General features: G+C 39.8%; 1 protein-coding gene across 2 annotated transcripts; it reads left to right on the plus strand.

Annotated features, from left to right (window-relative positions):
- The first annotated feature begins 6,292 nt into the window (after window positions 1-6,292).
- LOC104592540 (pyrophosphate-energized vacuolar membrane proton pump) lies at window positions 6,293-11,261 on the plus strand. 2 transcript variants are annotated; one of them, XM_010251963.3, is made up of 8 exons: window positions 6,293-6,799; window positions 8,187-8,761; window positions 8,852-9,231; window positions 9,353-9,439; window positions 9,522-9,852; window positions 9,942-10,352; window positions 10,449-10,508; window positions 10,630-11,261. In XM_010251963.3, the coding sequence occupies exons 1-8, from the start codon at window positions 6,553-6,555 to the stop codon at window positions 10,834-10,836; spliced, it is 2,298 nt and encodes a 765-aa protein (XP_010250265.1). In that variant the 5' UTR covers window positions 6,293-6,552; the 3' UTR covers window positions 10,837-11,261. The 2 variants fall into 2 exon arrangements, with proteins under 2 accessions (XP_010250265.1, XP_088748929.1); XM_088892803.1 differs by having other exon boundaries at window positions 6,407-6,799; window positions 7,034-8,761.
- The last annotated feature ends 1,270 nt before the right edge of the window (window positions 11,262-12,531 follow it).

The following is a 12,531-nucleotide window of genomic DNA, read 5'->3' on the forward strand; positions in this document are numbered from 1 at the left end:
CCCCTTAAATTTTATTGAATTCCCATTGGTTAGTGTGTAACTTAGCACAAAGCATTAAGTCTAGAGATCCGGACGGGTTGGGATGGTGTCAAAAAAGGGATTATTAATGCTCCCACAAAGTGGGGTAGGGGTGTCCAATGGATCCCAATGTAACATTAATCCCCATTATATATTTCACCGTCAGAACAAAAACTAATTAAAATGTCCTCCAATCAAGTCTGATTTTGGGCCTAGAGAGCCCCTTTGGATTCTTTGCTCATATGAAGATATGGCACAAAATATAGCCCAAATCACTTGGGTTGTGTGTATATATACACCAGCTAAGCTATTATAATAAATGATTGAGATCCATTCTTGTCGCCAAAGCATCAAATACCCATCACATGTCTTATATCAACTTGCTTCACCACCACCCACTCTCTCTAACCAACGCAGAGCTGGTTTGATGGAACAGCAGATCCTCTCAAATGTTTTTAATTATATAGAAAAAGAATTATTTATACCTACAATGCTACCAAAACATACGTTTTAACTACCCAATAAACAAGGACATAGGAGCAAATTTGTTGAATGAGGACACAGATCTAAGTCTTGATGGCTACTGAGTTGTTACATCTGCCTTTACAACCTACCGACACACTAGAGAAAGGTTCAATTTAAGATGGCAAAGAGACAGGACAAGCCTCTCATGCCCTCTAGATCTGATATGTTCCTCATTTGTAACGGGTTCTTCCTCCATAACCTATTCAATATGAGGTCCTCCTTTTTTTTGGAAGTATATTTGCAGGACAGATGTCAGCAAAATAATTATGCATTTACTCAATGTGCTCACCGAGTGTGTGTGCCTACCAGATCTGATCTCTTGCAAGTTGGATCTCCGAGAAATATTGGGTAATGACCTTTTTTTTATGGGATATTCCTCCATAAATGGCTTGAGAAGTTACTTTTCAACTAAATGCACTCGTGGCCATTTTCTCCCCTTTGCGGAGGTAACCCATCCCTATATTCATACTTTCCCAATTTGGGTGGAAGCGGGATTTAATCCTAAGTCTCCACTACAACCAGATAAAGATCTTATCAACTGAGTTAGTTATTCAATGGGACCACATGGTTGCGATTTTCTCCCTTTGTGGAGGTAACTTATTTTTATATTCATAGTCCTTTAAGTCGGGTAAAAACAAGATTTAATCCTAAATCTCCACTACAATCAGCAAGAGACCTTTATCCAATAGGACCCCATTCAATCATTCATCTGATGCTCCAGTCTTTATATTGCAATTATAGCTCATTTAGACTTCTCAAGTCTAAACAATCTGATATAGACTTCTCTTAGTGCAGAAGTGAAAGTGAGAGATTACTTAGTACTCATGATAAGCGTGATTTGGTTGGTGTTGCTGCAAAAGGGTTCTCACGTGGAGCCCATCACTACTCACATTTCAATTGTCTCAATGACCGAAGCCCCGGAAAGTTTCATTGTTTCCACAGCTTTTACAAATTAATTACAGTGAAAACTTTTGTTTTCCACCTCTTCCAATGGAAATTATTTCCACGTAAAAATGACAATGAAGACAATTGAATCAAACAAATTTTATATTCAGACGTGAGCATCCATCCATCTGAACGCAGAAACCAAGGGACAAGGTCCCACTCTGCCTTCCCGTACTTTCTGACTCAACAACCTGTACCCCATTACATCCAGTTATTAGAAAGAAGTTAGAAATTTAAGTGTACTACAAACCTTAGCATTCAGCCATTTTTGATTGAAACCTAGTCTTGTACGTTGTAGAGCCCTAAATAGTTCCCTTTAAAAGCTTCATTTCAAAACTCAAACGCACAAGACAAGGCCAGAAGGCCCCAATTTTAGGCTTTGTGATTTGCATTTAGTGCATCGGAGATTAAAACTGTATTGGTTTTAGCTTATTACCAAATGCTCAAAACATTTTTTTTTTTGGCTCACTTTTGCTTTTCATAGAATAAAGTTCAAAAATAGAAGCTTATCCAAACAGAGCTTTAATTAAACTAAGGTTAAGTTTGGGAGTGCTGAAAAGTAATCACTTATTTTAGACCGAAACTACACCAATAAACACTTATTTGTGCTTGATAAATAAATTCGGAATAAGTGCTACTCACTTATTTGAGAAGCCCAAATTTTGGACTTATTTTAAGTATTTATTCAATAATTGCTTATTTCCTTTTTAGCCTATATTGGTCTACCACATCATTTTGAAAATACTTATACTGCCATAAGTGCTTTTCACCAAACCTTTGTAAGCACTTATTATTTAAATAAATACTCCCAAACTTCATTAAAGTTTAAAGAGTACATTAGCAAAAGAAACACCTAAATACAATGCAAGAAGGAATCCTTACATGCAATGGTTAAGTGGATAACAATGATGATTGAAGATAGTATCTCCATCTCATCGACATGTCAGGCCATGTGACCAATCCTCTTTACACATTTGTTTGAAGAGGATTAGCTAAGACATGACGATGACAATGGACAAGGGTGATGATGTTAATCTCCATTCATATATTCCCTACATATGAACGCAAATAGTAGAATTTATATGACTTGCTCAATGTGTTGAAGCAATTTGATAGCAACTTAGATTGCAAGCTCATAGCTGCCAATGTAGACTTGTTCAATTGTTACACGTCTTTGATTATTTTAATCTTCTCTCAGTAATTGCCATATGAATCCAGAAGCTCCTTATTATGGATAGGTAGAATGACTCATCAATCCTCACTAAAAGCCTTCATCCATCTTAACCAATTTTGATACAAAAAGTAAGTAGCTCTCTTAAATTATTAATACATTCTCATTCACAACCAGAAGTAAAGCTATTTTTTTATAACCAAGACTTAGGCTGACCCACCAAGCACGTTGGGCTGAACCAACCCTATTGACTAGACAAATTAAGTAGTTCAACCATTTCTTTTGATGGGCAAAGTTAACTAGTCAAGTAGTTTAACTAGTCTTTTTATTGGGTTATAAAATTTATAATAGATCCAGTCTGGCTCGGGACAAGGTGCATCATTCCCATTCCGATTAGTAATCAGGACAAAATCTCATGCTTAAAACTAAACCAATTATTAATTGGGACTATCAGATTTGACCCTATTATGCTTGGCATCTATAATTACCAACAAGGTAGAATGATCATATTACTTTATGTTAGCTACTTTGATGTGAATTTAATTCCTACAATTATTGACTTTGGAGATGTTTGGTTCCGTTGGCGTTTATTGAAAAAATGTCGCTACATCAACACCTTGGCGTTTATTGTAGATGAAGTAAAATGAAACAATTGTTTGATTTTACCATTTACCAAATAAATGGTAGAAATTGAAACACTTTGATTTTTATGTATAGGCCATTTGAGGAAGTGTCAAATTCTTGTTTCCCCCAACGCCCCAACATTTCTTGAAACCAAATACTTATGTGTCATACTTTAATGGGTATTAATATGAGATGAAGAATAAAAAATGTTTAAAATAAAGTTCAACCAAACAACAAAAACATAAAATGTTTAAAATAAAAAATATTTAAAATGTAAAAAGTATAAATAAACATTTAAAGTGAAAAAATGCAAAACATCACCCTATCTATAAACGCCAAAAACATACTTTGAGGAGGGGGTGGGGTAATTAGTGTAGTGTGTTTCACCAAATACCAATCCAACCCAATTATTGATCAAGAAAAAAACATAAAACCAGAACTGACACTAGTTGAGAATTGGGATATGCTCTCACTGCACATCCTGTTATGTAGAACATCTTCCACGAAAAATAACAAACAAAAAGGGGGAGATGTTCTGAATGTGCAGAAGAAATATACTATGACATCGGTGTGAGGAGTGTTCGGTTAGGAGTAACCCAGACGCTTCGGTTGAATTCTATTAGATAAACTCGACCTACTGGTAACCCTATTTCGTACAAATACCTAGGTGGTGTTTGGAAGCGTGGGCATTTTTTTGGGACCGATTTTCAAAAAAAAAAAATTGGTAAGGTGATTTTTATCATTGTATGTATGTACTGACAGGTAAGTGCCACATAGGATACATTCATACACATAATCGCCAATCAGTCAATTATTGGGGGCAATGGTTCATCGAAGCATGAAACGCCAAATTTGATGTTTCATGCAACGGTTGGGTCCCGATTTATGAGGCATGCCCTTTTTTAGCATTTTTTTCGAAAAATGCTTGAACCAAACAATCATGTATGTGGGCATTTGTGGAATCGCCTAGGTGGATCCAGCATGGCATCGTTTTTCAGAAAAAACGACCATGCTTTCAAACATCCCCCTATATATACAAGTCTAAGGACGATGGACCAGGTCGAACCGATATGGTCTATTATCAAATGATCTGGTCGAACCGGTAGATTAGAACTTGAGCAATCCATAAACCCTTGAGCAAATTTAACTAGACTAGAAGTAGGCAGCAGGGTGCCCATTGGGGGGACCTATAAAGCTATAAATAGGAATCCGTTACGGAGTAGTCCTACATGCGCCACACGCATACCGCAGCGCTGACGCCCGACACGTAAATGACAATTATACCCCCACACATCGGGCTAATAAATCATCTGGCCCCACCGCCCCAGCATCAATGGAATCTCTCCTTGATTGCCGAGGAAAACAGCCGCGCCAATTATTTCTCCAATAACTCAATCAAATCGAATTGGGATCTGTTCTTCACACAGCACGCCTCACATTAATTTCACATCCCTTCACACGATGACACCCACGTCCCATCTTGATAAAAGATGTTCCCAAAGTGCGGCCAGAACATACAGTGACATCGGTGTCAAGCGCGCTCTGTGTGAGAAGCAGATCCGGACTCAACCAAACCATCTAACATGTTTGAAAAAAAATCACATCCCTAAACTGCTAGAATCCTCATCCATCGGATTGGTTGACCCAAAGATAAAGAGACTGATCCCCTGTGACATTAGCACGATAAAAAGGTGGGAAAAACTCCGTGACATCAGTCACCAGCCATGGATGGAGAGAGACCACGTTCTCGCCACCGTACATTCAGGTTGGGACCGTACATAGTAGTAGTCCTGCCATGCGGATCCCACATTCATGGTAGTTTTACGTGCCACTGAGCGTCTCCATAAAAAAATTATTAAATATTAAGCGCCAAAAAAGCCCCAAACCCTAAAACGGAAAGATGGGTCAGCAAGATAAACCCTAGCACCAGGCTCTGACTCAGTAAACGGATAAGATTTTACCAAAAAAATGATTGCCAAACGCCCCACACCTTATTTATTACCACACGCCAAATTACTTTACTCTCTGCCTTCATATTTTCTACAACTATTTATTTAAAAAAAAAAATAGAAGCGAGGTGGGGACCACAGGAGTGGCATATTCATGATTTCTGGGGGTAGTTTGGACAATTAAATAGTAATTTTTATTCAGCTATGCGGTTACGCCAGGCCTTTCATCTCGTGTATTTCCAGATTTCTTGGCTCCTGCTCTGTCATTGTTTAATTTTCAGACGACAGGCCAAAAAAAATTAAGGTCAGAATTCAGAAGCAAGGAACAGTTTCCCTGGAAACCAATAAGCGCGTGTCGCATACAGCGATGAGCTTTTGTACACGTGTCTGATGCTTCCAACTTATCCTCATACGATAAAACGGGATCCGAGAAGTGAAATTCAATTAAACCGCTGACGCGCGTCCTGGTTAAGTTAAAAACTAACCACAGGGTTGGGTTAACCGGGAGCAAGCCTTCAGAGCGTGGGACCCACTTGAACCCGCCTTGAAAGCCGAGTCTCAACCCTCGCCTTTGCTGCTCGCACGCGCTTAACAGAACTTCGTTCCTTCAAGATAACGAGACAAAAGCCACAATTAGCAAAACTACAAAAATCAGAAAATTGAAAGAATTAAAAAAGAAAAATTCGTATTATCCACTCATTGGCCCTCGCCCCTCGCACGCCATTCAATGAACGCCAGCGACATCATGACTCACGAGCCTCTGAAGCCGTTCGGACTTCGGATGACTCCGTCAAGCTACCATATCCGCACCCGAAAATATACCAAAAAAATATCCAAAAATGCAAAAAGGAACTAATTCACCGTAATCCCCGGAGCACCAAATGTAATGCTTTCATTTGATCATGACCATCCAGCTGCCAAAATTCAGAAAAAAGAGTGAATCAGAAAAAGTGAAAAATAGGGAAAAGCGAAAACTGATACCGACACGCTAAAAATACGCCCTAAACGCTATCCGAAATTTCGAATATGCTCGTATTCGGGTTTCTTTTCCGAATTTTTTATTTTCATTTTCGCTGGCTTTCTCTTTTATTCTCACTGAGAGACTCGGCTGGCGAGTGGCGACTGCAGTCTTCTCGCGTGTATATAAAGGCAGCACCGCAGAAGCGAAAGGAGAGGAAGTATCGGAAGGGGAAAACTGAAGAGCCACACACACACGTGAACCCTCGCGAGGGGTTACTGGTTTCTGTATATTTCTGTCTTTTCTCCGGCCGATTTCGGGCGGAAGCCGCCGTGTTCCGGTAATACTCCGACAAGATCACCATGGGAGCGGCGATTCTCTCGGATCTCGCGACGGAGATCTTGATTCCGGTCTGTGCCGTAGTCGGGATTGCGTTCGCTTTGGTTCAGTGGTCCCTCGTCTCTCGCGTGAAACTCTCGCCTGAGAGGCAGACTTCTTCGAATAACAGTAAGAATGGGTATAACGATTACCTGATCGAAGAGGAAGAAGGTCTCAACGACCACAACGTCGCTACTAAATGCGCCGACATTCAGAGTGCCATCTCTGAAGGTGAGGTTTTAGGTTTAGATCTTGAATGAATGGTCTGTGAGTGTTTTGCTGGGTTTTTTGAGTAGATCTGCTAGTTTATTGTCTTTGATGATTGTGAGTATCTGTGTGGTTTTGATTAGATGTTATTAGTTTACTTGCAAGATCGAAGTTTTATGAAGTGATTTTACTGTTCTTATCTCCTGGTATCTATGATTCTCTGGTAGTAAGTTTGAAATGTATGTTTCTTATTCCCAGCATGTTCGGAGAAAAGAAGACGTTGGGGTTTTGTGAGGAAACTAACCATTGAGCTTCATTGGTCCTAGCGTTCTAAGTACTTTGATGAGAGGAGTTCGTATTTTCTTTTCTTTTGGGTTCTTGCTAGCTCAAGCTTGCGGATTGTCGGTGCTTTCTTCTTATGAATCCGTATTTGTTTTCAAAATCTCAAATTTTGTTTCATTCGTTTTGATTTCTTATTGTTTGTACTATATTATTGTTCTTTTCAGATTATGCGTATTTTATTAATTCCGGAAGTACTTGTATTTTTTACTAGTGCTTCCGAAATCATTTATATAGCAGATGTCCAGTTATAACGTTTTGGTTCTTGTTTACCGTCGTTTATTTTAGGACTTTTTCTTACTATGGTCACATGGGGAGTTTCTCTTCTCTTGGTGCGGTATTTCTTTTATTCTCCTTTATAGTATATTCATTTATCATATCATTTAAAAATTTTCATAAAGTGTATTCATGTTATTTTATGTTTCCTTTTGCTGTTAATAATTTCATATCTAGAACCATATTTCTAGTGGAAGCTTGCTTGGATTTTTGTGTTGTCTTGGTTGAATAATTTGGACGTGATATTTTCTGGATAATATTTTATGATGTGATACGCTTTACCGGTTGGTGCCCCACTAATAAATCTTTACATATCAGGTAACATATGGACAGTATCTATCTCATTAGCTGCATCTGTTAATTGACTGGGTTTTCTTAATAACTGACCAGCTCGGTCCGGCCATGCCCCCTTTGCTGCACAGGTCTGGGGCATTCTAGTATGTCCCCTAGTTGTACCAATCTTGTTGTCTGGATGGGAATAAATTGTTGCCATTTGACATTTGTATATTTCCAGTGAAAAGCAGATTTTTCTTGTATTTGATGATATATTACTGTCTAGCCCAGCCCCATGTTTTGTAATATTGAAATTACTCTCTTTAAATGAGGCAGGTTATTTTCCTCCTTGGTATTTGGCTCTGAATCAACAGAAACTGATATGGAGACTTTAATCTATGGTTTCTGTTATTATATTTGGCATTTCATTCTTTTAACATGTAGTTAGCTATAATCTGCATGTATAAGCCATTGGCCGTAGAGCTAGTGAGTTTAACTTTTAGTGATTGGACGGTTGTTACAGGAGCTACTTCCTTCCTTTTTACTGAATATCAGTATGTTGGTGTGTTTATGGTTGCCTTTGCAATTCTCATCTTCCTCTTCCTTGGCTCTGTTGAGGGCTTCAGCACAAAAAGTCAGCCTTGCACCTACAGTCCTGACAAAACCTGCAAGCCTGCTCTTGCCAATGCCATATTCAGCACTGTATCCTTTATTCTTGGTGCTGTTACCTCTGTCATCTCTGGATTCCTTGGTATGAAAATTGCCACCTTTGCAAATGCTAGAACAACCCTGGAAGCAAGGAAAGGTGTTGGCAAGGCTTTCATTGTGGCATTCAGATCTGGAGCAGTCATGGGCTTTCTTCTTGCTGCAAATGGTTTATTGGTGCTCTACATTGCCATCAACCTCTTCAAGCTCTATTATGGTGATGACTGGGAAGGACTTTTTGAGGCTATTACAGGCTATGGTCTTGGTGGATCTTCCATGGCCCTCTTTGGGAGAGTTGGTGGTGGCATCTACACAAAAGCTGCTGATGTAGGTGCTGATCTTGTGGGCAAGGTTGAAAGGAACATTCCTGAGGATGACCCAAGAAACCCAGCTGTAAGTAACGTGACATTTCTGAGTATAGTTTCTTTGACATTCCTTTTCAACTCTGGCTCCTTCCTGACTAATATTTATATCTGCTTTCAGGTCATTGCTGACAATGTTGGTGACAATGTCGGGGATATTGCTGGGATGGGTTCTGATCTTTTTGGATCATATGCTGAATCCTCCTGTGCTGCACTTGTTGTTGCATCCATTTCTTCTTTTGGGATCAACCATGATTTAACCGCAATGTGTTATCCCTTACTTATTAGCTCCATTGGTATCATTGTTTGTTTGATCACCACCCTTTTTGCAACTGATTTCTTTGAAATCAAGGCTGTCAAGGAAATTGAACCTGCGCTCAAAAAGCAGCTCGTCATCTCCACTGCCTTGATGACTGTTGGAATTGCACTTGTTACCTGGCTTGCTCTCCCATCGTCCTTCACAATCTTCAATTTTGGAGCCCAGAAGGTTGTCAAGAACTGGTAATTTCAAGGACCCACTTTTGCAAGTGACTTGTGACTGAGAAGAAACATTCTTGTTGACTGCAAAAATTTACCATTCAGAGTATGCTGACATTAAATATCTTTTGATATTGGTTTGTAGGGAATTGTTCCTTTGTGTTGCTGTTGGTCTATGGGCTGGACTTATTATTGGTTTTGTAACGGAATATTACACCAGTAATGCATACAGGTATATATATCTGTCCCTTTTCTGTATTGTCATTGTCTGCCAAACATTTTTGTGATCCTCATGCTTCACCTCCTTTTTACAGCCCTGTGCAAGATGTGGCCGACTCCTGCAGGACTGGAGCTGCTACTAATGTTATCTTTGGACTCGCCTTGGGATACAAATCTGTCATCATTCCAATTTTTGCAATTGCAGGTTGTATTTTTGTTGGCTTCAGCTTTGCTGCAATGTATGGTATTGCAGTAGCTGCTCTTGGAATGTTGAGCACCATTGCTACTGGACTGGCTATTGATGCATATGGTCCTATCAGTGACAATGCTGGAGGCATCGCCGAGATGGCTGGAATGAGCCACAGGATCAGAGAGAGGACTGACGCCCTTGATGCTGCAGGAAACACTACTGCTGCAATTGGAAAGGTAGATCTCCCTGCCGTTTTCCTCTCTCTGCATGTATTTGTTCGTCCTTCCATTCCATATTATTGATTTCAATGTTAACCTGTTTCTAGGGTTTTGCCATTGGGTCAGCAGCCCTGGTGTCTCTGGCACTCTTTGGGGCCTTTGTGAGCCGTGCATCTATTTCAACTGTAGATGTTCTAACCCCCAAGGTTTTTATTGGGCTGATTGTTGGTGCCATGCTTCCATACTGGTTCTCAGCCATGACAATGAAGAGTGTTGGAAGTGCAGCTCTGAAGATGGTTGAGGAAGTACGTAGGCAATTCAACACCATCCCAGGTCTCATGGAGGGCCATGCCAAGCCTGACTATGCCACCTGTGTCAAGATCTCCACAGATGCTTCCATCAAGGAAATGATCCCACCGGGTGCCTTGGTCATGCTTACACCCCTCATTGTCGGAGTCATATTTGGCGTGGAGACTCTGTCTGGTGTTCTTGCTGGTTCTCTTGTTTCTGGTGTACAGGTAATGCAGAGCGCCGTATGCTTTGCTTTATCTATCTTTCATCAATGAGAATTTCATATTCTGAATCTTCATTATCCTTTCTGCAATGTTTGACAGATTGCTATTTCTGCATCTAATACTGGCGGTGCATGGGATAATGCAAAGAAGTATATTGAGGTGATAATCTTTTGGCAGTTATCAAGATGACACTGTTTATTTATATACAATGTCTCAGTCTCAGACGTCGTGGTGTTTTTTTTTTTTTTTAACATTGCGTTTGTTGGCATTGCGTGGTCAGGCTGGTGCTTCGGAGCATGCAAGGACACTTGGCCCCAAAGGCTCAGAGCCGCACAAGGCAGCTGTGATCGGTGACACCATTGGAGACCCACTCAAGGACACATCGGGCCCATCGCTCAACATCCTTATCAAACTCATGGCTGTAGAATCGCTCGTATTTGCTCCCTTCTTTGCCACACATGGTGGTTTGATATTCAAGATCTTCTGAGAGGTGAACTCGGACGGGATGGGAATGGGATGGATTCATCAATTTCTTTAATTTAATGCTTCATTGTCGTCTATCTCCCCATTACCCCATCCTCTCGTTTCTAAACTCCTCACCCCCCCCCTTTCTTCCCCTTCTCGTACCCATTTCCCCTTTTTGGGGGTTTTTACGTTAGTTTCTGTAGGTGTTAGTTGTGGGTATTATTTTTAAAACTTCATAATTTGTAGGGTTGAGTCGAGGGAGCAAAATTTTTCTTTCTAATTTTGGTTGTGCTGTGGCTGATGATGATGATAACGTTAGATTCTGGATCACGGAAGGGTAGTTCTGTCTGGTTTCATTTACCTCAACTTTACAAGGATGCACTGTTCCAAAATTTTGTAAACTCATTGGTTTCACACTTTAGAATATTAGAGAGAACATTTTGGAAAGATGTGCGAATTAGTCTTAATTTTTTTGTACTTGTGTTTGCCAATGTTTCACTTCCACTTGCACATCACAGTTCACTATGCGATGTGCGAATGAATGTATCGACTCTTAAATACTCTTGATTGTTTTCCCAATTGGAAAATTGGGGTAACTTGTTTATCTCCCACGCACATGAAAACCCAAGTATCCAGTATGATGGCATGGTGGTTAGTAAAACCCCACTTGGCTGATTCGATGTCTTTTGGTGCACCTCTTGAAGGAATTTTTTAACGCTATTGATCCGGGAAGATTGATGGCTTAGATCATGTCCTATGTAGATATTGTAGGTCCATGATTCCTATTTCATACGAGAAGGAATTGAAGTCACCTTTTGTATCAGATAAAAAAAGACTACAAATTTTGTATGAGATAAAAAATGAAAATCATAATTATTAGGGAGAAGTACCAATCAGCCCAGATCAGAATTTAATAGGCCCAAAGTACAGGGGAATGCATCCTGACCGTGAATTGATGCCAAATTCACGGGCAGGATGTGGTTTATAGGGGGGAGAGGACTAGTTGTAGGGGGGGCTGGAATTCAAAATTCTGCATCGTGTGTTTCTGTACATTTCCCTAATTATTAAGACTCAGTTTGGAAGAAGTACAAGTACAAATTCATAAAAAAATACATAATTTGGCACTCCACATATTTGTATTTGTACTCCTTCCATGCTGAGCCAAAAAAAGAAAAAACGAAAGCAATATTGAATTGGGTATAAATTTTGCATCTGGTCAAGATTTGCACTACAACCAAATGCAACCATAGGTCAGAATTTGTTTTTTTTTTTTTTTTTTTTTTTTTAAGTGTGGAAGTGTAAATTCTGAATTTCAAACGTGAATCATTTTTGTTTTTTCATTGCCTTGACCAAGCTTTCAGGCAATATTAGCTTAGGGGGTGTCTTTGTCTACACTAGTCTATACTATACCTTGTGGGTGTGGACTAGTCTACACTATACCCAATGGCAGGGACCAATCCATACCACACTATAGTCCACAGCTATTCTGAACTGTGGACAAACTGTTGGATTGGACTAGTCTACACTCACAGTGGCGTTCTGTAGATGTGGTGTGGACTGGTTCACACCACAATTTTTGATTCCATGTACCTCATATATTTATGAATGATTTATACCGATGTTTTAAAAAATGACTCAGAAACGAAACCGTTCTGGCCACTGGTTTCCAAGTCAATGGTTCGACCGTCCGGTTCGAATAGATGGCCCATTATGACAA

Source organism: Nelumbo nucifera, chromosome 8, assembly GCF_055504915.1.
Source record: "Nelumbo nucifera cultivar China Antique chromosome 8, China Antique-T2T, whole genome shotgun sequence".
Lineage (NCBI taxonomy): Eukaryota > Viridiplantae > Streptophyta > Magnoliopsida > Proteales > Nelumbonaceae > Nelumbo > Nelumbo nucifera.